Below are 25,229 nucleotides of genomic sequence, written 5' to 3'. Positions count from 1 at the left end.
AGTGGCTCTACTCTGAATAGAACTTAGTTGGCTATGACCCTAAGCCCTTCTTTGCAAATGTTAGAAAGCTAAGTTTTAAATTTTTACACACACACACACACACAAACACACATCCCTTTGCATGTTTTCACACCCCTCAAGTTCCACCACTACAAAATTTCTGGCTCCTGCCCTGTTTCTCATCCTAAGCAGCCAGTATGTGGGACCACTCAAAAATGTTTCTGTTCCACAGAAAATGAAGCTATTTTGAGTTTATTAGATAGTCAGGCTTACACTATCCATCCTCCAGCAGATCTATATGCTATTATTCTCCTTGGTGTAGATCGATTAAAAATGAAAGCTCCCCCATGGAATATGCTGGCTGAGACCCCGCAGACTCTCTTGCTAGAGTGGTGCATGCTCCGGTTATCTCCTGCTTGGACTACTGCAATGCACTCTACATGGGGCTACCTTTGAAGATGACTCAGAAACTACAACTAATCCAGACTGGTGACTGAGAGTGGCCGCCGAGACCATATAACACCAGTCCTAAAGGATCCCAGTGTGTTTCGGAGCACAATTCAAAGTGTTGGTGCTGACCTTTAAAGAGACATCTGAAGGCAGCCCCGTATTGGGAAGTTTTTAATGTTTGATGTTTTATTATGTTTTTATATTCTGCTGGAAGCCACCAAGAGTGGCTGGGGAAACCTAGCCAGATGAGTAAGGTGTAATAATAATAAAAAGTAGTAGTAGTAGTAGTAGTAGTATATTGGCAGTGGCCTTTCTTAAATAGATAACCTCTAATGAAGTGTCACCCCCCCCTCTGCTCTTAACTGGCATTTTAGCACAACTCCAATGAACAAGAATGTGGGTCTGAAGCTCCTTCCCCAATTTCTTTTCCGCACCTCTCCCAGGCAGTGCAGGAAAATTACTGCAATGCCCACTTATACTCCCATGGCCCTTTTAAATACACTTAGCCCACAGACACCTCCTTGCAAAACAAAGCAGAATCTGTGGTGCTGTCTATCCTTGTGATGCTCCACTTACATCTGATCAATACTATTGATCAGTCCCCCGATGTGATTTTAAGTGTAGGACTTTTAACATCGGGCAAGTTGCTCAGCTCTGTACCAACACAGAGACAATGCCTCATCATTTGCCTTTCATTGCTCCTAACAATAATAGCACACCCAAGGAGGCATTTCAGACTGAAGATGCCAAGGTGAAAGTCAAAACACTGCGATACATCCTAAGAAAAGGCATCTGGAGATTCATGGCAAGGGTAGGAGAAATTTCCCAAGTCCTTTCCTGTTTTGGCTTCCTGGTTCTCTCTCTACTCTTCATTCTATAATTCATGAATTCTGGTTTAGCCTTGATAATTCCTCAAATTAAATTCTGCACCTTTCATTTTGCTTATTTGCATCTTCGCTACCCCTTCCTTGTTACCAGTGTGAAACCCAGAAGAAGAAGAAGAAGAAGAAGAAGAAGAAGAAGAAGAAGAAGAAGAAGAAGAAGAAGAAGAAGAAGAGCAATCATAGTATTCTCGTTTGTGAGAGAAGAAGAAAACTGGCAGAAACTCATGCAGAAGAAAAAGTGTCTTCCACTTGCACTAAAGCTATTTGGATACAAACGATGCACTTCTGTTCTTTGATTTCATGATATTCAATTCTAGAATCATAGAACTGGGGGTGAGCTCAGAGGCCATCTAGATGTAGGAGATCTGAAGATACAGCATCCCTGATGGGTAGCCATCCAGCTTCTGCTTATAAATGGAGAGATGAAAAATTGAAACGGACCTTTCAAGGTGATCTGCTACACTGCTGTGAACAACCTGTGCCACACGGTGTTCTTCTTAACACTTAACCAAATCCCTTTCCTTATAATCTGATTTTGTGGTCCACCATACTGAGCAGCTTTAAAAAGCAGTTTAGAAACACTGTAAGCAAATAAATGAGAGGAATGAATCTAGTTCTGTGCACCTTGCTTTTAACTTCATATTTACAAAGCTACTAGGCCACAGATTTCAAAAGCTCCCTCCTAAAACTGGGACACTTTTCTATACCGGTTAAATCATTGTCTAGAGCAGGAATTCCCAAACGGCTTTGAAATGGTTCCACTGTATAAAAAATGCATTGCTATTAATTTCCATTTATTAATCTTCATGCAATATATTAACCATCTATAGAAATAATAATACAATTTTAAATAACCCATTTCTATTCAGAAGAAAATTGAAATAAAACGTAGTACTCTTAATTCTTCTAGCACTGCATCATTATTTCCCTGGGACTGGTCTGGTGTGAAAGCATCTTAACATGGTCTTAAATTAGGAATTAATAAGTAAACAGAAATCTATAAGCATGTGTGTTTACGAACAAGAGATTTGTTCATTTCTGTGTAAGCTAGAAAAGGCTTCACTATCAGAAGGAAATATTCAGCAGGAACAAAGCCCACTGTTTCTTTGATTCCCTGAAAGGAGAGGCAAGTCCTTGGAAACTTATCTGGCTTGGAATAAAATCCAAGCTGGAAAAGAATAGCAGGCTTCTCACCATCATCGCCCATCCTTGCCTGCCCTCACTGCCAGCACCTCAAAGGACCTTTGCCTTTCTTTTCCCTGGCAAAAAGCAGCACTGGGAGCAGCAGAAGTATCAGGGGTGTACAGTTGGGAGAGAGGAGGAATGGTGTCCATAATGGCTGGGGCCATTGGAGTTGGAGTTGGAAACCAACAGTATCTAGAGAGCCACAGGTTCCCCATCCCTGCAGTAATGGCCCAAGAGACCAGGGGAGACATTGTTCCCTCGAGGGCTTATGCGCTTGCTTTTGATTGGCTTGAAAAATAATTCCTTCTGCTTTTGGAAATAATTTCCGAGGCAACCTTGCGACAGTTCATCAATATCTACCTTAGGGGTGGGGAATGTCAGGCGCAGGGGCCCCCGAATCCAGCCCTTTGGGCCTGTCTTGTCTGGCCCTTGGGACTCTCTTCAAACCACACCTCTTCCCTAGCCACACCCCCTCTTCCAAAGCCACACCCCTCATCTACCCTGCTTTGTTCCACTCTCCTTGGGTATTTCTGTCTGTCTATAATGTGCCCTTGAACTCTAGATTCTAGAGTTACAGGGAACCAGGCAGAGGGCCTTCTTGGTAGTGGTGCCCTCCCTGTGGAACGCCCTCCCACCAGATGTCAAAGAGAACAACAACTACCAGACTTTTAGAAGACATCTGAAGGCAGCCCTGTTTAGGGAAGCTCTTAATGTTTGATGTATTAGAGTATTTTAATATATATTTTTTGGAAGCCACCCAGAGTGGCTGGGGAAGCCCAGCCAGATGGGTGGGGTATAAATAATAAATTATTATTATTATTATTATTATTATTATTATTATTATTATTATTATTAGATTCTGAGAATGCCTCTTGCTTGCCTGGGTGGAACAGGTAAAAACAACCCTGATGTATGAAAGGAAAATGTATATTTGCTGCTCCATCACCTTTTGCCTCTGGCCCCAGCTAACCCCAACATGTGACACTGCTCCCCCAAATGAGGTTGCCTATGGGGCTGAAGAATATTACCCACTCCTAATCTCGATGAAACAGGCTTTAGATGAATCCAACATAAGCAGTTGCAGAGGTTTAATTTCCAGATGGGCAAAAACCATTAAATGAAATATGGTGGAAGCTGGGTGAGTTGCATTCTCTTGAGGTGTATATAGCCTCTCTAAAAGGCATTCCAGGTCTTGATCCCCTCCAGCGTCAAACCCCTTCCCCGCCTCCCTCTGGAGTCTCTACATTTTATTTCAGCAGCCGTTTCCCCCCACCCCTGAAGCCCCCCAAAATGGTACTTTAACATTTATGTGACAAGGAAAGGGAACCAACTGGGAGCAGCGAGCAGCGGAGCGAGCGCGAGTGAATGAGAATTACTTACGGGTAATAGGAATAGGAATAGTAGTTCCTCCTGGCAAGCGTGCAAACAAAGAGAAACAGCAGAGATTGCATAAGCAGCTTTTCTCAGCAAATAATGAAGGAGAAGATGGGATATTTGGAGCCTAAAATGACAACAGACCAGAGACTGAGCCATTGTCCATGCAAAGGGGTGAGGGGAAGGGAGCTGGAGACAGAGAGAGGGGGAAGGAAGGAGGAAGGAAGTGCAGGGAGACAGAGAAAGCAATCAGCTGGAAATGGGAAGCAGTTTTCGGACATGCTTGCTGCTGCCCGGAGGGCAAGCAAGGTCACCTGCCAAAAAGGTTTAGAGAGGGCAAAGACGCGGAGTAACTCGCTTCCCCACACCTGCAAACACACATACTTCGCAAACAGCACATCTAATTCCAGGTGCCCTTGAAATTGTACGCTGGTAACTGACAGATAATCTGGACTGCTGCAGATCTAGTGCTTGGGATTGTGATGTAGTTCCTTTGCTACAAATTTGTTCTCATCAGGTTGAAAACAGAGCATTTGTTTTGTTGAGCAGCTATGGCGCTACCCATAACAGAGGTATATCACCACCCTATCCCATCATGTCCCACCCTTGATTTTCTACACTGTGTCTCAAATATAATAACAAGAGACCTCTTTATTTCTCCGAGCAATGCAGAGGCTAGATCAGGTGTCCCCAACCTTTTGGGACTTGGGGAGGGGCACTTTTGGACATCTAAGGAAGTGTCACAGGCACTACAAAATAATCATTTCATGTAAGAAAAACTGGGGATGCTCAGGACCCCCTCCTCCCCCAAAGCAGAAACGCCTATACCCCAATGAATAAAACACAGACAGACAAAAAAAACAGGCAATAGTCACCCCCTCAAATAATAAAACAATAAAACTCAACCAACTCCCAACTTAATTTTTTAAAAAAATAATTAAAAATTGGGAGTGCCAAGATGTTGTGTGACATACTGTGGTGCCAGATGGAGAACCCCAGGGCTACCTGAAGCCTTCAATTAAAGACAGTGACTTATATTTGATTCTCTGTTGGGGGGGTAGCTTTTGAAGGGCCACTGCAGGCATAGTTTCAATTTGCTTCATTATAGTTTTAATGCTGTTATTAGCTGTCTTGGTGTTTCTGAGGGTCAGATATATTAATGGTATATTTATCAGCCTTCAGAGCTCAGATGTTTTGGACTACATCTCCTTCAGCCCCAGCCATGCTGCCTGGGGCTGATGGGATTTGTAGTCCAAAAGATCTGAAATGCACACTGCTGGCAAAGGCCAATACATATCCTAGCCAGCAGACTCAATCTTCCACTTCTCACAGCCAATGTGTTTTCTAATATTCTTCCTAACAGTTCCATTCTTCCTGTCACAGCTAAACCTGCAGGGAGGCAACAGGTATTGCTCATCAGTCTGGGAAGATGCATCCTTTAGTCCCAGCCAGAAATAGCTCCGCAAATCCTTCCCTATCATATCTGCTAATAAGCTGGAGGCCTGGCTGTTTCCCAGGCAATTTCTTTGCTTCCATTAGCTTCCCATGGTCAACTTCGCCACATGAGAGGTATAGCAAAGCATTGCACAATTGTCTTCCTGAGTCCAGCACAGCCTCCAGCAATGGGGCTCCTGGACTTTTTTAGAGAGTTGTGTACAAGGGACAACATGCTTGCCTATTTAGTGTTCCAGCCAGCCAGCCAGTCATGCCCTCTCACATGATACTCTATTCCATTTTCTCAACTCCCCTCAAAAGCACAGCAATCTGTGGCTTGAGATTTCTCTGAGGAATCCAGTATCTCCCCCATGTTTCTCATGGGGACCTGTTGTCACTCACCACCCAAGTTCACTATTAGAGGGCATAATTTCTGCAGGTGCAGCTTATGGTCACCTCCTTGTGTTACGGAGGAAGGAAAAGCTGTACCAAGCTGAAATGCTCCACATTAAAGCCACTGTCTCTTGGCCTCAGTTCCCAGACTGAATTTTAAGGTAATGATATCATCTCACATATTTATGTTTCAAATGCCCTGTTTTAGACTATCTGCAGAAGCACTGAGAGGCCAAAGGGACTCTTAGCAGAGTGAGGTGCTAAGATCCCATAGCAGCAGAGTGAATTGTACCATTTCAGACTGCAGGTGGAACAATACTGTTTTTCAAATGCTCCCCCCACATATATAAAACCCTGCAAGCAACAACTTAGCTCAGCAATGGATGAACTTAGCAAGAACTTGCAGGACTATCCAACAATGTGATCTCAACATGCAATCTACCTCTTTGAACTGCAGACAGAGATCACATTGTTGAATCTATTCTAACACCTCAGGAATCTTAAGAATCTACTCTCACAGCCTTCATCAACCCTTCCATCATCCTTGGCCACTGGCCCATGTTGTCTAGAGCTGATGGGTGTTGTAGTCCAAAGCATCTGGCGGGCACCAGGTTGGGGAAGGTTGTACATTACTACCTCACTCCCATGTTATTCCTTTGCATTGTGTAGACCAGGTAGGCCAGCATCCAGATTCAGCACCCATAAGCCCATTGACAGTTAGGGTCCAACCACCTTGGCAGAGTTCACCAGAGCTGAAACCTGCTTTGTCTCTCTCGTTTTCTCATTCCCCCAGTCATGGTCTTATCTGGATGCAACGGATGGGTCTGGTAAGCAGGCTTGGTGAAGAAATATGATGCAAATGGAAACAGGAGGAACAATTGCCTGTGTTCACTTATTTGCCCCATGTCTGGAACAGCAATCAATCCAGCAAATGCCGTAAGTATTCACTGCAGTTGTTGCTTTCAGTCCACAAATAATTGTTAAATTCCCCCTCATTTTGCATTGTGGTTACTTCGTACCAAAATGAATGGGATAGAATAATGTAGGGATGGCATAAATTACAAAATGAATTACACTTCTTAAGTGACATAATTTTACTGCAATGGACAATGGTGGAAAATGTAGTTTGGGGCAGAAAGTGAACTGTAGTGGAATGGAAACAGTTCTGTATGCATGGGAACTTGAAGCATGGGAAGTCCCAATAAAAATTTATAATTTGGCAGAATATTTGGACTATATGATATGTATTTGTATAATTTGGAATATTTAATGTGATTTGATTGGATTGTTAAAATGGAAAATTTAGTAAAAAATTATTATTATTTTTTAAAAGGAAACAGTTCTGTATGCAACAAAAGCAGGGCCAAATGGAAAATGATGCCTTCTTTGATCCCAAACAGGAAGCCATGTACCATCTTGCATTTCCTGCAATGCCCTGCAGTGTCTGTCACACCATCACTCCTGTGGGAAAGTGAAAGTAGCAAGCATCTTCCGGGACCCAGCCAACACTACCAAGCCCACAGTTTGGAGGTGGGAGGGGACCAAATAGGAAGGTCACCAAGGTGCTCCTTGCTGAGGGGCCATCACACCTGGTTTCAACCCTGAAACCAGCCCAATAACACACCAAATACGGAATTGTCAGGAAGGAAAGAGACACCACTTTGGGTATCAAGCCATTCCTTTAGCACAAACAGCAGCCATCTGTTGTTTATTTACTCTCTGAATCCAAGGAGCAGCTGACCATGGATTTGCAAGGAACTCCAACTGAAATGATTTAATCAACTGCGACATTTAAAATGGGATCAGCCAAACACCTTGATTCAAGCGAAGAGATGGATGTCTGAATGGATTCTTAACCTGTTGAGGAAAGGCTGTAACAGACAAAGTAACACTGACAGCAGATCTGCTCTGTGCAGAGACTAAGGAATGTGAATAAGGGCTCTACAGGAGTGTCTTTAATATTTTGAGGAAATCTACCCAATTTAAGAATCTCCCAGGAGTCTTTTTAAAGGCTTGATTCCCTCCCACCAACCACCTGCATTTTAATCCTTTATGAAGCTGATAATTGAAGAAATAAACCATTTCCAATTTCTCCAGAACACACAGTCAGAGTTCTCCTCTTCACAAGACACAAGACTTTGTAATCTTATTCCTCCTCAGCAACCCACGTGGCCATAGCTCAGTGGTAGAACATCTCCTTTGCATACAGAAGGTCACAAGTTCAATTCCCACTATCTCCAAGTAGGGTTGTGAATGTCCCCTGTCTGAAACCTGCTGCTAGTCAGTGTAGACCATGAGCACCCAAAGTGGTAGGCTCCATAAATTGTTGGGCTTCAATTCCCATTATCCCTGACCATTGACCATGCTGGCAGGGCTGATGGGAACTTTAGTCCAACAACATTTGGAAGTCACCCAGTTGACTGTCCCTGGGCTGAGCTAGATGGACAAATGTTCCGACTCAATATAAGCCACAAGCTTGCTTCCAAATCTGGTTTCCAAAATGAAAGCAACTATTAAAAACAGCACAGATAACATAATGAACTGGTAGCTAGCTTCTTAAATTATGCAGCATGATTTTCTAGGAGGTGGAGGCAGCAGTGAAGACAGCTTGCCCCCTATCTCTGTAGTAGTCAGGGGAAACCCTAGCAATGTAACAATAAATAAATAAAAAGGGAGCCCTGTAATGCAGGGCTTATAACACTGCAAGTCAGTTCTGACTGCCTGAATCTGTGAGTTTTATACTGCTCAATGGGTTTCACTGAAAAGCTGAGGTAGGAATCCCTTGGATCCACAGATCCTGCCACTCTTTCTATTATTATCCACATATGTCCTTTCAATTGTTGTTGGGTGGGGGGTTTTTTTTTTGGGGGGGGGAGTTGCATGCAGAATGAAAGATCAATAGTGATGTGTTGCATCCCAAATTATGACTGCCATGAGGAAGGTCAGCAGTGCCCCCTGTTAGGTTCCCTCCTCCATTGGTGGATGATAGGTCCAACAATGGCAGCATTGGCCGACTCTTTTCATTTCCAACCATCATCCATAATGTCTGGTGAGTGCTGTTCATGAGCACTGTGGGAAATTTAAGTGGCTGCCCACCTCTGCTGCCATTAGATAGACCTATGACTGGGCAGGTACCAGCACCAGTAAGCTCTGCCAAGTAACCGTGGTCCCAGTAGCTGCCTAAAGGCACTGAGCACTGATACCTAGCTTGTCCCTAATTGTGTTGTATTTGATCTGTGTCTTTCAACCTTGGTTCCTCAGGCGTTGCTGGATGACAACTCCCATCATCCTCAGCCAGCTTAGCCAAAAGTGAGGGATGATGGGAGCTGTAGACCAAGAGCATTTGGGAAACCAAAGTTGGAGAACACTGTATTCAGCTGTGTACACACTATCATTTACTTTGGCCCCAGTGCATACCCACTGCTGTTGTTTGAATCCATGTGCACGGGAGGTTAGCCACAATCCATATCCTGTAGTTTGTTTGCTTTTTTTAGAAAGACTGCCATTTAATGAGTTTTCCCCCACCCTCAAGCCAGCATCTACCTGAATTGAAAACGTAAGGCACATTCACTTCACCATTAAGCTGAGGTATGTACATTTGAGACGCGGGTGTACAAGGGGACGCAGGTGGCGCTGTGGGTTAAACCACAGAGCCTAGGACTTGCTGATCAGAAGGTCAGCGGTTCGAATCCCCACGACGGGGTGAGCTCCCGTTGCTCGGTCCCTGCTCCTGCCAACCTAGCAGTTTGAAAGCACATCAAAGTGCAAGTAGATAAATAGGTACTGCTCTGGCGGGAAGGTAAACAGCGTTTCCATGTGCTGCTCTGGTTCGCCAGAAGTGGCTTAGTCATACTGGCCACATGACCCGGAAGCTGTATGCCGGCTCCCTCGGCCAATAAAGCGAGATGAGTGCCGCAACCCCAGAGTCAGTCACGACTGGACCAAATGGTCAGGGGTCCCTTTACCTTTACCTATGTACATTTGAGACAGCCATTGTGTATACACACAAACAACAACTTTATGAATGGTATTCGTGTGGGGAGTAACAGGTGCAGGGAGACCCAAGACATGATGCACATTGGGAGTGGCAGGTGAAAATGATGAACTATGCGGAATTAGCCAAGCTGACCGGCAAGATTCAGGACCAGGACGACCAGAGATTCATAGAAAGTTGGAGTAAATTTATGGTGTATTTAAAGGATAATTGTAAAACTTTAAAAACACTGGCAGGACTGAAATAACTCCTACAATGTAATAAATAAGAGATTTATTATTTAAAATAAGTGATTTAAAGAAACAAGGGATACCTGTTGAAAGGAAGGAGGGAAGTCATAAGCTCGGCAGAGCTAGAAGTATAGATGTGATTTGATGTATGGTATGAAACGGTGTTGAGAAAATAATAAAAATTTATTGGCAGGGGGGAATGACATGATGCACATTGGATGAAGACTCACTCTCTGGCATGTACTGCAATGTGCAAATGCAACTTGAATAGCAGCGGCAGGGAAACTGTGCTTTAAGCCGCTAATGTGTGCATAGCCTTACATAACTAATATTAAAAAGAAATCCTAAAATGAACTGAAGCTCTCGGTTGATATGAGGGCCCCTCAATTGATATGAGGACCCCTACGGAGCTGGCATTTCATGTCTGCCAAGACGCTGTGTGAGCTGGCACGGCACAGAGCCCAGGTGAAAGAAGACAGACCTCCCTCCTCTTCCCCCTCCCTGTCGCACAAGGTTAAACAAATCCACTTCAGACACTGAATTCTTTAAGCTCAACACTGCTTGGCATGTCATCCTTTGCAGAGCCATTTATGTTACAGTCAAATAGCGGCACAGTTCTGGAATCTGAAAGATGGGCGCAAAGAAACGTTTAACAACAAGTTGGCAGAACATCCCAGCACATTAACAGGACTTGATTGTTCTTTGCCAGGATAAATTAAATGGCATCCAGGATTTGTGCCCTTCTGTAAGACTGTAATTTGACTGCAGCATTAGTCAGAAACCACCTTCAGCACCAACTACCAACACGTAACTCTGTTTCCCCCATTTTTCTCAAGACATTCCTATTCCGAAGACCTAGGCTACATTCACACCATACATTGAAAGCACTAGAATACCACTTAAAACAATCATGTCTTCTCTCAAAGCACCCTGGGAAGTGTAGTTTGTTAAGGATGCTGGGAGTTGTTAGGTGACCCCATTCCCCTCCCAGAGCTACAAATTCTAAAGTGGTTGAACAATCTATCCCTCTTCACTGGGAACTTTGGGAATTGTAGCTCTGTGCAGGGAATATGGGTCTTAGCACACTAGAGTTCCCAGAATTCTTGGGCGGAAGCCATGACTTTAAATGTATGGTGTCAACAGGACTTAGGCTGCATTCAAACATCCTTTTCTATGGTGCATTCATTATTATTTGTGTTCACCAGGGTGGTCACGCACAACCCCATTTTCAATACTGTTTGCGCCTGCAAAGGTTTCGGGGCAGTCACACTGCTCCATTTCCACTCAGTGCACAAGCTGTTATATCTTATACCACAAATGTTCTGGTTTATTTATTTTGTGGTTGTTGCTGTTGGACAGCAATCATGGGGTATCATTGGAGAAGCATCACAGGGGGAAAAAACTAAATGAGGTGATTAAAAAAGAACTGTAAGATATGTGTAATATTTTAACCTGAGGATTGCCATTTGTCCAGTTTTAACTTTAACTTTAATTTATTTGACTTAATTTTGGGATGCATTTTAATTGACTGATTGCTTGTTTTTATGTACATTGTATTATTTATATGATGTTAGCCACTCTGAGCTCCGTCTGGGGAGGGCGGGATACAAATAAAAAAATATTATTATTACTATTATTATTATATTTGAAAAATGTGTATTTTAAAAAAACAAAAAAATAAAGCAGAATACATCCAACACTATTCCACTATTGCAAGAGAAATTGCACCAATAATGCACTATTATTGCATCAATAACACGATGCAGAATATACCTACGACAAAACCCCAGCCTGGAAGGGGAAAGTGTAACATAAAGAAGCAGCTATGGGTTAATTCAAGCCAGCATGTATGTTTGTACAGAAGGATGAGGGTTGTGAGAACATCACAAATCCTGCCTCTGGGCATCCATATGATCTTTAGCTCAGGACTCCAATCCAGATTCCCATTCCCCCCCACCCCCCGCTTTTTCTTTCTCTTCCTGGAAGACACCCAATTTTGTTTTGAAGGCAGAAAGTTTCACGGTGGCCCCCAATTCGATCCGCTTCCAAGCCACTGACTGTCAGGCAGTGAGCAGCATGCAGTGCAAAGGCAGAAGATGCGTGAGGTGGATAGCATGCAGCCAATCCACCAGAGACTCATGAGCGTGTGACTCCGTCCAACCTCTGCGATTCCTGCTGGCCTGACCTGTTGCGCCTTGCTGACTCTTGTCATTCCCCGGTGGGCTGCTTGGGGGAAAACCAACTCCTTTGTCGGGGACTTAATGTTCCTGAAAGGGCAGAGGGATCGTGCCTACCCAGGCAGAATGGGAACTCATGAAATATAGACGGAACACAAAGCAGGCATTGCTGACCTGCTTCCTTGCCCCCTGCCAGCCTTAGCTCTGAAGCTCAGAGGACTCTGCGGGATCTGTGCTGAGGAGCTGTCCAGCCCATTAGCAACCTGGGTTGTAGCAATGACAGCGGCATGGTGTTGCCACTGGAAGCCAAGCTGAGGACCGCTCTGCTGGGTCCAAGCAAAAAAGCTCACATGGGTCTCTCTCTCTCTGCTGCCCACAGTTCTAAACTTCTGGGTAAAGTGATTGACTGACTGGCATTTGTAGTCCAGCCTCCACCATGAGATCCCACACTGTGGCCTAGTCACCCTGTGCCAAACAAGGAGCCAACCACCCTGTCCAGTTCAGGAGTGGGGCTAAGAGTTTTCAAAAAGAGTTTTATAAGTGCATTTGGGGTGCAAGAACACTGTGCAGGATCTGACCCTTATGCTTCACAGCTGTTAATCAGGAGGATCTGATCTTGCATGGCGCTGCTCCTTTGAGAACAGCTTCCCCGATATATGAATTAAAGAAAATGTTTAGAAAGACATTTGTTTAAAAACCAGAAGCTTTTCTGTTAGGTATAATAGGTGAGGAGATACCAAAAGAGGATAAAAGACTTTTTATGTATGCAACAACGCAGCGAGAATGCTACTAGCCCAAAGATGGAAGGAAGGGAAAGTACCAATAAAAGAAGAATGGCAGACGAAACTGATGGAGTATGCAGAGATGATGAAACTGATGGGGAAGATCCGAAATCAGGAAGACCAAGTATTTTTAAAAAGACTGGAACAAACTTTTAATTTATTTAAAAGACCACTGTAAACAATTAAAATCATTGGCTGGGATGTAATGTGGAATTAACTATGATAATTATGGATATATAACAGATGGATAACAGTAAAAGATGCAGTAAATTCAGTCTTGAATATGGAACCCATGGAGGGAGGGAAAGAGGGCTGAAGGTTCAAAAGAACCTTGTTGTTTTAATGTTTGAGATGGTTAAGTTAAAATGTATAAAAATGTGACAAAAACCAATAAAAAATATTTTTTAAAAAAGAGAGAGAGAACAGCTTCCCTGCCTGCAAGGGAAGCCACTCAGGAAGGAACACAATCACACAGGATCAGATCCTTCAGGGACCAGGAAGGAACAGGAAAGAGCTGAGGCCTGGCAGTGGGGAGAATGAAAAGCCAGGTGGGAAAGCCATCTTCTTCCACAAGGATGCAGCCACCCAATAGATCTCTCTTTTTCACAGTTTCTCAGCAATACCCTCACACCAGCCTCTCCTCACTGCCCAAAGCCCCATCCCTTGACAACCTCAGATAGCTCTGAACCCTCAACCCAACTTGTAGTGATCTGGGGCTGCATGAACCCAGCTTAGATTCCTCTGAATAGGCAAGTTGGGATTCAGACCTCGGCCTTGTTAACATAATGCGCCATGTACCACTCTGGACCAGGTTACCCGAAAGATTACCTGTCCCTCTACAGACCTCTAAGATCGCGTAGAATATATGGGAAGAGTATGCTTGTGTTCTTCTTTCCTGATTATTTCTTTTCCCCAAAAAAATAAAATATGAATAACAAAGAAAAATATAATGATAACAATGAAGGTGAAAAATATCAGGTGTGTGACAAGGGGAAATTCTACTTGCTCCTCTGCACCCTACAGAATATTAAGGCTGATGAGCCTTGACACACCCATGCTGTGGAATACCCTCCCTTCTGCCATCAGTTGCTTCAAACCTTGTCTTTTTCCACAGGTTTCCCCTGACCCATCAGACTGCATCCTGCTTCATGTTTTTGAATCCTCTGGTATTCTGTTTTATTCACTTTTAGATGCTTTTATGTTCCATTCTGCTGCTTTACTGTTTTCAGCTTCTGTTTTTGTTTCAGCTCATTCGTAGCAGTATTTCTATACTGCCATATCATATACCACGCAATGTACAACTTTAAATAAAATAGATCGTTTTAGACTGTACACTGCTGAGACATTTTCGAAATATAAAGCAGTTTGAAATGTGTTTAATATAAATAGTTGCCTGTTGTTGTTGTTGTTAAACATTAATTCCCAGCTTCTAGCCACTGGATGTTAAAAGTTTGTCTTTTGGTTATTGCATGCAGTCCATGCTGATAAATTCATCCTTAATCCCTCCTGAAACCAGTTTAGAAACACAGATTTGGAAGGAACCACAAGGGACATCAAGTCCCCTGCGATGCAGAAATATTTTGCACAATGTGGGGCTCGAACCCACGATCTTGAGATCAAGAGTCTCATGCTCTACTGACTGAGTCCTGCCTAGCAAAATGAACATAGGACCCATGACACCCTAAAAGACTTATGGTGGGTGGGGGACCTCTTTTTTTCTCTCCAGGGCTGCATTCCCTTAGCACACTTCTGATGGGTGCAGAATGCTGGCAGTGGGTGGACTGTTGGGGAAAGACAAATTGCCCTTTTCAGAACTGATCGCTTGCAGGGGGCATTTGAAATTAGGCTGAGGTGTGACTGTCCACACATGCTATTAGGCTTCTTGCATGTCTGTCCTGTCTGATCTGCCATGATCCCTTGGTTGTTTTGTGCCCCCTCACCCAAAGATCCCTGGTTACGGGGCCTAGTGGAAGGAGGAAGATTCCTCTAGCTTAGAACAACGGCTCACTAGGATAAGGGAGGGAGGGGCACAGGTGAGTGGCCTGAGACTCTGGCTGGCTACTGTGGATGCTCTCCCTGCCTCTCCATCCTCCATGACTTTTCTCTCCATCCACCAGAGCAAGGCTGCTGGGCTCCAAACGAGGTGAATTGAGCTTTGCGACTGGAGAAGCAGCGATGGCGAAGGCAGAAGGGGAAAACATTTCCTTACCCTTTCCGTATGACGACAATGATGGCCCCCAGGAGGATGATCAGCACCACCAGTCCTCCGGCGCAAATGCCCAGGATGAGGCCCATTTCCTCCGAGTGCTGGGACACTTCCAGGGGACGCTTGCTCTCTTTGCAGGCAGCTGCAGGGGATAAAAAGAAAATAGCTCTGGCCTGTTGTATTGGTATATGTAGAACCATCTCCTTTCTCCTATGTGGAAGCTCCATTGATGATGAGGTTTCTGCTCAACCCCTTCCCACAAAATATTTTTAAAAGTGGCTGAACAAAATGGCATTGAATTCCAAAAGAGAATTCCAAACATGCTTTTTTTCTCCTAGAACACAGGTATGGGGAACCTTTGGCTCTCATTCATTCATGACCACTGACCATACTTGCAAGGGCTGATGGGAGTTGTAGTTTAGTATCACCTGAAAGGTCAAAGGTTCTCCACTCCTGCCACAGCACTAAAACCAGGAGTCAATCACCCAAAGAAGTTGACTAGAGGGAGATTGGAGACTGACAAAAGGGAAGTGTTCCATGCTACATGCAATTTATTTATAGAATTCATGGCACTAGTGCATACCCTCCAATGTTTATCCAATGAAAATAGGAAAATCCCATTCCGTAATGATAATTTTACTGGTTATACCTCACCTCACACATCTTACTGGGTTGCCCCAGACACTCTAGGTAGCTTCTAACACATAAAAAACAATAAAAATAATAATAATAATAATAATAATAATAATAATAATAATAATAATTTCATTATTTATACCCCACCCATCTGGCTGGGTTTCCCCAGCCACTCTGGGCGGCTCCCAACATCATCATCATCATCATCATCATCATCATCATCATCAACGCCATACCTGCCAATATTTCTCCAATGAAAATAGGAACATCCTAAGGAAAAGAGGGGCATTCTAGGATCAAATCAGAAAGCGGGACAGCATCTCTAAATCAGAGACATCCCTGTAAAAGAGGGACACTTGGAGTGTCTGCTAGTGGATGGCTCAGGACAGCATCTGAGATGGGTTTATTTATGTATTCAAAATTCTTTTTCAGCATTTTATGCCCTCCCAAGAAAACTTACAAGGCAAAATATAATGCAGTCACAATCTCAAAATACACAATAAACTCCTGCAATAATTAAAACTCCTGATGGATGGTGGTAGCCCTACTGAAAGATATTTCTGCGCATCAGTTTCCACTGGATCTTTTGTTCTTTTTATTGAGATATATAAAAGGTCATATAAAACCAAGGAATCAAACTCAAGTTTTCTATATTATAACAATCTCCAGGATAATGTACATGAGAGTTTGTGGAAAAAACCCAAAGGCCAAAGAGAATGGATTTTTAAGGAAATCATGAGAGCAACTCAATACTGTCAAAAGAACAGCTTTATTTAAGAAGAAAGAACGGGCCAGGGAAGAGATTGACAGACAGAGTTTGTGAAGAAGGAACAAAAATGCTCAGGTCAAGGAACAGGCTGCATATATTTATAGAATTGGAAGATCTCAAATGGAAAGTGGTTTTGTGTATGTTTTAGTATTTGGAAAGGGCTGCTAAATATTCTGTCCAATCAGTTATTTAGTATTCTTATATACTGTAGTATAAATATTTGGTATTACATGGAACAGGGCATGCAGTTTAAAAATTTCCCTCCAGTCCCAAGACTACAAAAAGCCCAGTACAAAATACAATATGGAGCCATCAGCTATACTGCAAAGCAACAACATAAAACCAAACTCATGGAAAAACAGAGTGAAGCAAAAGAGTATTTAAGGCACTCTTAAAGCCCTGTAATGATCCCCACTGCCAGTGAATTCTAGAGGCATGGAGTCATTATAGAAAAGGCCCTCTCCCCCATTCCTGTCATCCTAGGATGTGATGAGAAAAACCTTCTTCCTAAAATTCTGGAGAGCTGCTGCCTGTCAAAGTAGACAGTAATGAGCTAGATGGCTAAAGCATCAGATTTGTGGATTTCCTGGAAACATGTGGGCAGATATTGCAGGAAAGAGGATTGGGGGCTTTTGGTTTGATCCAGCGGGTTCCTATGTACCATGAAGGCCAAGGTACTTGAAACACTTTGATAATTCATCGATTGATAGCTCTGATACATATGGCGCAGAACTGAAGGAACATAGGAAGCTGCCTTATACTGAGTCAGACCATTGGTCCATCTAGATTAGTACTGTCAACACTGACTGGCAGCATTACTCCGGGGTTTCAGGCAGGAGCTTTTCTCATCCCCCCGAAGCTTGTAGACTCTCCTTCATTTGAAATTTTTAAGCAGAAGAGATGCTTTAATTGAGTTCCATGCATTCCAGGGGGGTTAGACTAGACCTTCAAATGCCTTCCAACTCTGTGATTCTATGATTTTATTATTCTTCAACCCCCCCCCCCCCCATTTTAAATGTCTTAAATGTTTCGATCTTTGGTTTTGGCTGTTTGTCATCCTGCGCCCCTTTGTGCAGCAGAGAAAATAGGTGAATAAAGTAGGTAAATAAGTATTGCCCTGATAAGAATCTGTAAATGCATTGATAAGCAATGATCTCCTTGAGACCCCCTGAAAGCTGCTTTATAACAAAAGAGGCTGATATTACGGCTCAATAGTTGGGAACAGATCCTTGGCACCTTGAGCTGCCCTTGTGGAAAGCTGAGAATCCCGTCTGTCTTTCTGGCCTCTACAATTAAAAGCGAGAACTATCCCGCCCTCCTGGGCACATGTGAGGCCAGCCACGCCCTGCAGTATGCTGGTTACCCAGCTGAGTGGAACATGACCGAGACCAAGCCACAAAGAGGCGTGGGTGTCCTTCCTATGGCTCTGTCCGGAAAAGGCTGGGCAGAGTTTCATGGCCACTCAAGGCACATCTTCAGCAAACCATGCACAATGCCTGTTTAATGTTCTAGCAAACAATCCAATCTAATCCCACATGGTGTTTTGCTTTGTTTCGTGTGTGTGTGTGTGTGGTTTTTTTATAAAAAAAACAACAACACCAAAATGATTTTGCTTAGTGACTTGATTTAAAGAAAAATAATCCAAGCAAACATATACAAGACATGCCATGTACAGTGGTACCTCGGGTTAAGTACTTAATTCGTTCCGGAGGTCTGTTCTTAACCTGAAACTGTTCTTAACCTGAAGCACCACTTTAGCTAATGGGGCCTCCTGCTGCTGCCATCGGAGCACAATTTCTGTTCTCATCCTGAAGCAAAGTTCTTAACCTGAAGCACTATTTCTGGGTTAGCGGAGTCTGTAACCTGAAGCGTATGTAACCTGAAGTGTATGTAACCTGAAGTGTATGTAACCCGAGGTACCACTGTACTCCCTTCCCCCATCCATCCATCCATCCATCCATCCATCACACCTACCCAAATAACTGACCAAGCTGTAGTTGGGGCAAATTTTCCCTGCTACACAAATTTTTAGAGATCCTTTCATGATTAAATAGGAATCCAGCTGCCCCAAAACATATTCACATGGGTGAGGCATCAAATGAAGAAAGCAAAAGTTGTTTTAAAATGGGGGGGGGTTCAAGCCTGAGGGCCACATTCCTTTATGTGTAAACTTCTGGGGGGCACATGCCAGTAGAGGCTGAGGACGGAGGAATAAAGTCGGTGGGGTGACATATGTGATTCTTAGTTTTGCACAAGTCTACATTTCAGCTATGCAGGAGTCAGAGCTTTCTACACACAAATCTCACCAACCAGGCAAGAGGGGAGGCCTATTCTAGCCAGGCAAAAGCACTTGAGGAAAGAGCAGAGTAGGGATGTCAGAGAATTCCATCAGAAATAGAAATGGGAACAGAAATTGCTGCAATTTGCATGTTTGTCCAATGTCCAGAATGCAAATCACGCAAGCACATATTAGCATCATACACCATTGTTGTTATTTTAATCCACAAACTTCACATAAAGAATTACGTTGTTTTCCGAATTGTCTTTTGACATTTCCTCCCCATTGAAATGCATTGTAACTAAGTACATAATTAATTTGTGTTTGTTTTAACCATAGCGGGTAGCACAATGAGTTATGTAAGTTTCAGTGGAAAGAAACTAAACTGCAGCTGAATGGAAACAGCATTGACAGGACAAAATTCGCTGCCTCCTGGCATTCCTTAGAACAAGGCTGGTGAGAAGTGAAGTCTCCAGAGAAGAAGGCCCAACAGCTGGATAGAGAGGCCCAGAGAGCTGTGTTAGGCCCCTTGGCTTGAAGTCCCCCTGCATTTTTAAGAGTCGAGCAATAATGTCATGCAAAAAGCACTGCAGAACATGCTTTGGGTTCTGACAGTGCTCATTCCATTCCCTGGTGATCTGTCTGTGCTGTTGCATCTGTGGACCTTGGCAGTTTTCAGCTCTTCATTAAAACCCTGTCACTCCTGCTTACCCTCCTCTATTGCTAAGGCTTTAACTTCAGTGATGGGTGACCTTCCCCTAGTCAGGCTTGAGGGGAGAGGAGCACAATAATATTCACCCTGAAATCAGAAAGTAGCTCATTCTCCCCGACAACCCGAAAGCCAATTCAAAGTTGTTTTAGATACTGGTGTTCCCCCTAAGATTTCTTTGAGAGCATGGTGTCGCCCAATCCCTTCTGCAACCTGTCTTTGAAAGTCCCAATAGCTCTCACTTTCACCCACTCACCTGCTTCCTCCCAAAGAAGAAGAAGAAGAAGAAGAAGAAGAAGAAGATTTGATATCCCACTTTATCGCTACCCAAAGGAGTCTCAAAGCAGCTAACATTCTCCTTTCCCTTCCTCCCCCACAACAAACACTCTGTGAGGTGAGTGGGGCTGAGAGACTTCAGAGAAGCGTGACTAGCCCAAGGTCACCCAGCAGCTGCATGTGGAGGAGCGGAGACGCGAACCCGGTTCACCAGATTATGAATCTACTGCTCTTAACCACTACACCACACTGGCTCTCATGCATGCCTCTCTTGCTGCTTTTGTTCTGCTGGCACGCTGTGTCCAAGGAACACCAAGTGTTGTTGCTTTCTCATTGCTATTAACGCACGACAGTAGCACTGGGAAGGTTACAGTTCCCAGGGCTCCTGACAAGGGCGCTGACTTGCCTCCCACATTGCAGGGGCACATCACATGATGCATCATGTTAAATGTCACGTGACACGTCATCATCCCCACCTAGCACTCGGCCAGGACACGCAGGTATGCCGCTGCCGCAATGCCAGCGCTTGGCCTCCTCCCTGCACGACATCGCGCAGGGCCACATGATTTGTGGGGAACCCAGCCCCCTCCTTGAAAAATTAGGGGAGGCTGACCCCTCGGTCCCCACCACATGGTGCACCTGGCTCCTGGCTAGGGCCATTGTTCAGGGATAGCCATGGGGGTTGGAGTGCAAAGTGTTTTGTCCCTCCCCCTTATGTTAGTAGTAGGAAGGAGGAGCAGCAATAATAAGAAGAAACATGTTCCCATTTCTGGAAACCACAGGACGTGAAGATCACTCTTGTGCTTGAATCCAGCCACTGTGAGAACAGCATGCTGGACTTGATGGGCCATTGGCACAGTGCTGGTGAAAAACTAACCACCCACCATCTTAAAGTGCCCAGAAGCACTTGTTTGAGTTTTAATATGCACATAACCAACAGTTATTACCAATAGATTGTGGGTGGGGTGGAGTAAATCCTGGTTGAGCATTTCTGGGTTGCGCTCCATGGCGACCTCGAAGTAACGGAACATGTTACTTCTGGGTTTCACCACTTGCGCATGTGCAGACGATCAAAATGATGTCCCACACATGTGCAGAAGAGGTGAATCACGACCCGTGCACGCACAGACGCGGGTTGCATTCACTTCAGGATGCGAATGGCGCTCCGGAACGGATCCCGTTTGTATCCAGAGGTACCACTGTAGCTGGAATTTGTCATCCCCCCCAAGCAGCCTGAATTCATATATTCAAATTTGTGTGAGTGCTCTATGCCTCCCCTACTTTATGTGCCTGGCAATGCCCCTGCTCCTTGCACCCGACACATAGCCATGGCAGCATGCCAAGCATCAGAGATGAGAGTGAGGAGCGGATGAAAGAAACATTCCTCCATTATTTGGACTAGCATGAAAGGTGATAGAAAGGGGCCTGAAGGTCAGGAGCGGGTGGTCCAGAGGCAGGATGAAAGGGGATTGCAATCTAAGGAAGGGGCAAACATTTGGAGGTCGTGATACTGTTTGTGCATTGCAGCGAGCATTATGAAGCATGCTTCATAATGTCCAAAGCACCTTTGAAGCAAGCTGCATCAGTGTTGACCCTTGGCACAAGTCCCTTCTTTGACTCTGTGGAATCAATGGAAACCAATCTGGGTGATCCCATGGTGATATGTCGTCCAGGCCCAGAAACTTCCAAGAGGGATCTTTCATAGAGATTCAAGCCTTCAACAGACAGGCTGATAATGATCTGTCTCTGGATTTACTGTTGCTTTATATTGTATTTTGTATCCTGGTTTTGTTTTTCCCATGCTTGTAGCTGAAGGAAGGAGTCAAGCTTTCTTGGTTGACCAATAAACTAAGCTGAAACTAATACTGTGTGTATGCTCGTGTGACTTCCACAGTACATTTGCTCCCAGCAAGCCTCTGCCAGTTTGATTCATGTGCATAACTCCAGATAGCTCTGGTTCTGCATTCCAGAAAATGCCATCCCGTGCTCCACACACATATCATTTACTCGGTTTAAAAAAGATGCTCTGCTATCCCAATTTAACAGATCAATGGACAGGACAAGACATGATTACAGACAAACACAGAAAGAGGCGTGGAAGGCCTCCTTCTCCTCCAATCCCACAGAGGAACCTCCATCTGCCCAGTTGCTGTGTTGTGAACCATAAAGAGAAATTAACAAGAGGGCTGTAGCCTTGAAGTACCACCCTGTGCACATTTATAAGTCCCAGTGTGGTCTGTCATTGACAACAGATTGATTTAAAATGCAGGATAAAAAGTTGCCAAACACAATAAAACACCTGCAACAGTTTTAAAAGGAGCAGGGGAAATGTCCCAAGACTAAGGGCCATGGCCTGCTAAATTCTACTCAGAGTAAACCCATTTAAATCAATGGATGTAAGATAGTCATGTCTATTCATTTCAGTGGGTCTCTTCTGAGTAGGGCTAACACTGCATGCAACCCAAAGTTACAGTCCCCCCAAGAAAATGAGTCCCATTATCCTCACCCAGCAATCTTAACAATCCCAAATTGTACGCTGCTGGAAATTTATTCTGCATTTGGGGGTGGGGGTCGAGAAGGAGCTTCTTTTGAAATTTTCAAAGAAAGCTATATTGAATAAAACAAATTTTGTATTATTACAAATGACTATAAGGAAGATTTCCAGGACCACTTTTCATTAATCATAATAACAAAGGAGGCTTGGAGAAGCACTCTCAGCTAATCAAGGAGAAGCACTCAAACACTGGCCACATTCACACCATGTATTTAAAGCAGCATTAGACCACTACAAACAGTCATGGCTTCCCCCAAAAAATCCTGGGAGCTGTAGTTTGTTTAGAGTGCTGGGAGTTAAGAAGCCCCTGTTCCTTTTACAAAGTTACAATTCTCAGAGTGGTTTTGTTATGTACTGAGTTGAATAGGATCCAAAATGCAGCAGTCTGATTGGTCCTAGAACAATAGGATTCAGAATGCAGCAGTCTGATTGGTCCTAGAACAATAGGCTTCAGAATGCAACAGTCTGATTGGTCCACAGGAGCCCCCCAATCCAGCTCCAGGTGGAAGTGAATCCGCAACCTGATTGGCCTACAGGAGAATCCCAGAATTAGCCAATCACGTGGGGCCCATTGTGTAAATAATGTATATAAAGCAGACATTCTGGGGGAACTCCCATTCCTCCTCATCACTATGAGCTGAATAAAGAGCATGAAATCCACTCTCGACTCCGAGTATATTTCAGGTTTAATAGTCAATACCTCTTTGCAGAACTATAGGCAGAGTCTACTCCTGTTCCTCCACCATCATCACCACCAGCAACAGCAGCTATCTTCATCTCAGCATTATAATTTATAAGGGGGGAGCTTTTTGCTGTTGGGAACTGGCTCGCAGATGGGAATGTGGCCCTTGATCCAAAACAGAGTCTCCACCCTTTTCCTAAACCAATGGTTCCCAAACTCCCACCCACAAGACCACTTCAGAAATTTTGGTGGTCTTGGCAGGCCACTTAACGATTTTTCTGCCTGTTGTAGCCATCACACCTTGCTGTGCTAGATGCTGTATGATTTTTAATTGTCTTTTTATTGCTTCTTTTATTCCTCATACTGCATTGCATTGCATTACAATTCACAGTCCATAGAACTCAACTTGCAATGCAGTAAAAAACAAGAAATAAAATCAGCAATAATATGCAATCGAAAAAGATCGATATGGGGACCTAATGTGGGCAGTGCTGCAAACCCACTTGAATAAATCTTGCCTACCCCTGGAGGTCGATGGACCACAGTTTGGGGATCCCGGTCCTACAGAATCATCATATGGTTCTTAATCCCTGCTGTCCTTCAATATTCTGCACCAGACAGTTGCACACGCATAGTTGTGGCCATTTTTCACTTCTCACTGAGACACAATTTTTAACTTGCTTTATTGTGGATTTATTCCTGCCTATGATTTTGGACCTTTGCAGTGGTGTTATCCATTTGGAAAACTGCAATCGGGGCCTTGAAATCCTTTTGAGGTGTTATCATCCGAAGAAGATTTGGCAATCCATGACCTTATCCGGAAGTCTATTGTGAACTGCTTAGAGCACCCTTCAATACGATAATAATAATTTGCTTTTTGTAAGCCTTGCTGAAACGTACTCTTTGCAAGTGTAATGATACTTGTCAGTTGCTTAGAGCGTTCTTTAATATGATTCTTGTGCTATGTGGATCTTTGTAAGCCTTGCAGAAATGCACGCTGCCTATTTTATTGTAACTTCTTTTCACCAATACATGGCTGTTACATTTGTGCACATATAGCTATGTCCGTTTTTCATTTCTTACTGTACTACAATTTTTAACTTGCTTTATTAAGGGCATAGTCCTCCCATCCCCTCTCTGTCCCTGAATCCAAAAGGGAGCAAAATATATTAGCCAAGTGCAAGGAATTTTATTAAACACATGGGAGGCCCTGAAGTTCAATCTCAGTGAAAGGCCGAGCATTTGGCTATTTGCTGAAATTCCAGGATCCAGAGAGAGAGAGAGATAGAGAGAGAACAACCCAGAAATATCTCCTTGATCAATTTCAGAAGAGTCGCTCGTGGTGACCGCCAGCTACACAATTTTTTCCTGGATAATATTGCCAGCCACCATTATAAAATACCAAACATGTCCAGAACACATGGCAGACCAAATCAATTGTTCATGTTCTCAGCTTTGAAAATATGTCAGCAAGGTTGAAAGGGCCCCCAATCCAGGGCACAAAAAATTTGCTCTCCTACAAAATCCATTATTCTTTACTCAGTCTTGTTGTTTTTAACCCAAAACAAATGTTTCAGTTGTGCAGGAGCTGAGGACAATGGATTATCCAGATGCCAGGGAGAAAATTCATTTCCTATTTAGACCCTGAACATGTTGCTATGGGGAAGAAAAACATCTACACAAATGACTCGATTTGCTGAGCATCTACATTTCTATTTGTTTTAGAAAAAATGTGATTTAGGCTTAGATGAGGGATGTGTGAGAAAATCCACAGAGTGATTCTATAGAATTCCTGCAGAGGAACTTTGCAGTGAAATCTGTTATCTGAATGTTTTGCCATGAACTTTGGCAGAGAATTCAAATTGATTCTCACTGTTTATGTTTCATGCTGCAGGTGTGCATGACCTACACTCACTGTGTATACAGCAGTTGAAGACTACAAATGCAATGGTGCAGTGAAACTTTCATTTACGCCACAATCCTATGGGCTGCCATATTTTGAAGATCAAGAAAGAGGGCACATCTGCTGACTTCTGCTTTTAACTATGGATCGCTATGATGACTCTCATTTTACATACTCATGAAAAAGAGGATGTGTCCTGGAAAAAGAGGACATATGGCAACCAATGTCTACTCAGAAGTAAATACTACTGAGTTCAATGAGACTTACTCCCAAGTATGTGTATTAAGGATCACAGCCTATAAACTATGTGTGC

At 43.7% G+C, this 25,229-nt stretch overlaps 1 protein-coding gene across 10 annotated transcripts in view; it reads right to left on the bottom strand.

The window, feature by feature from the left end:
• PTPRU (protein tyrosine phosphatase receptor type U) overlaps positions 1 to 25,229 on the bottom strand; it is a 363,596-nt gene that overhangs the window by 78,807 nt on the left and 259,560 nt on the right. For 6 of the 10 annotated variants that reach the window (XM_083626763.1, XM_083626769.1, XM_083626764.1 and 3 more), the window contains exon 14: positions 15,113 to 15,251. In XM_083626763.1, the coding sequence (XP_083482889.1) occupies positions 15,113 to 15,251 (139 nt within the window). Of the gene's footprint in view, positions 1 to 3,899; positions 3,930 to 15,112; positions 15,252 to 25,229 lie in introns of all 10 variants that reach the window. The other 4 variants (XM_083626762.1, XM_083626766.1, XM_083626767.1 and 1 more) reach the window with 1 other exon arrangement.

The sequence above is a fragment of the Podarcis filfolensis genome (assembly GCF_964270895.1).
Source record: "Podarcis filfolensis genome assembly, chromosome: 8".
In the NCBI taxonomy this organism is placed as follows: Eukaryota; Metazoa; Chordata; class Lepidosauria; order Squamata; family Lacertidae; genus Podarcis; species Podarcis filfolensis.
Note: the sequence above shows the minus strand (reverse complement) of the source record. Positions and strands in the feature narration are given on the sequence as shown.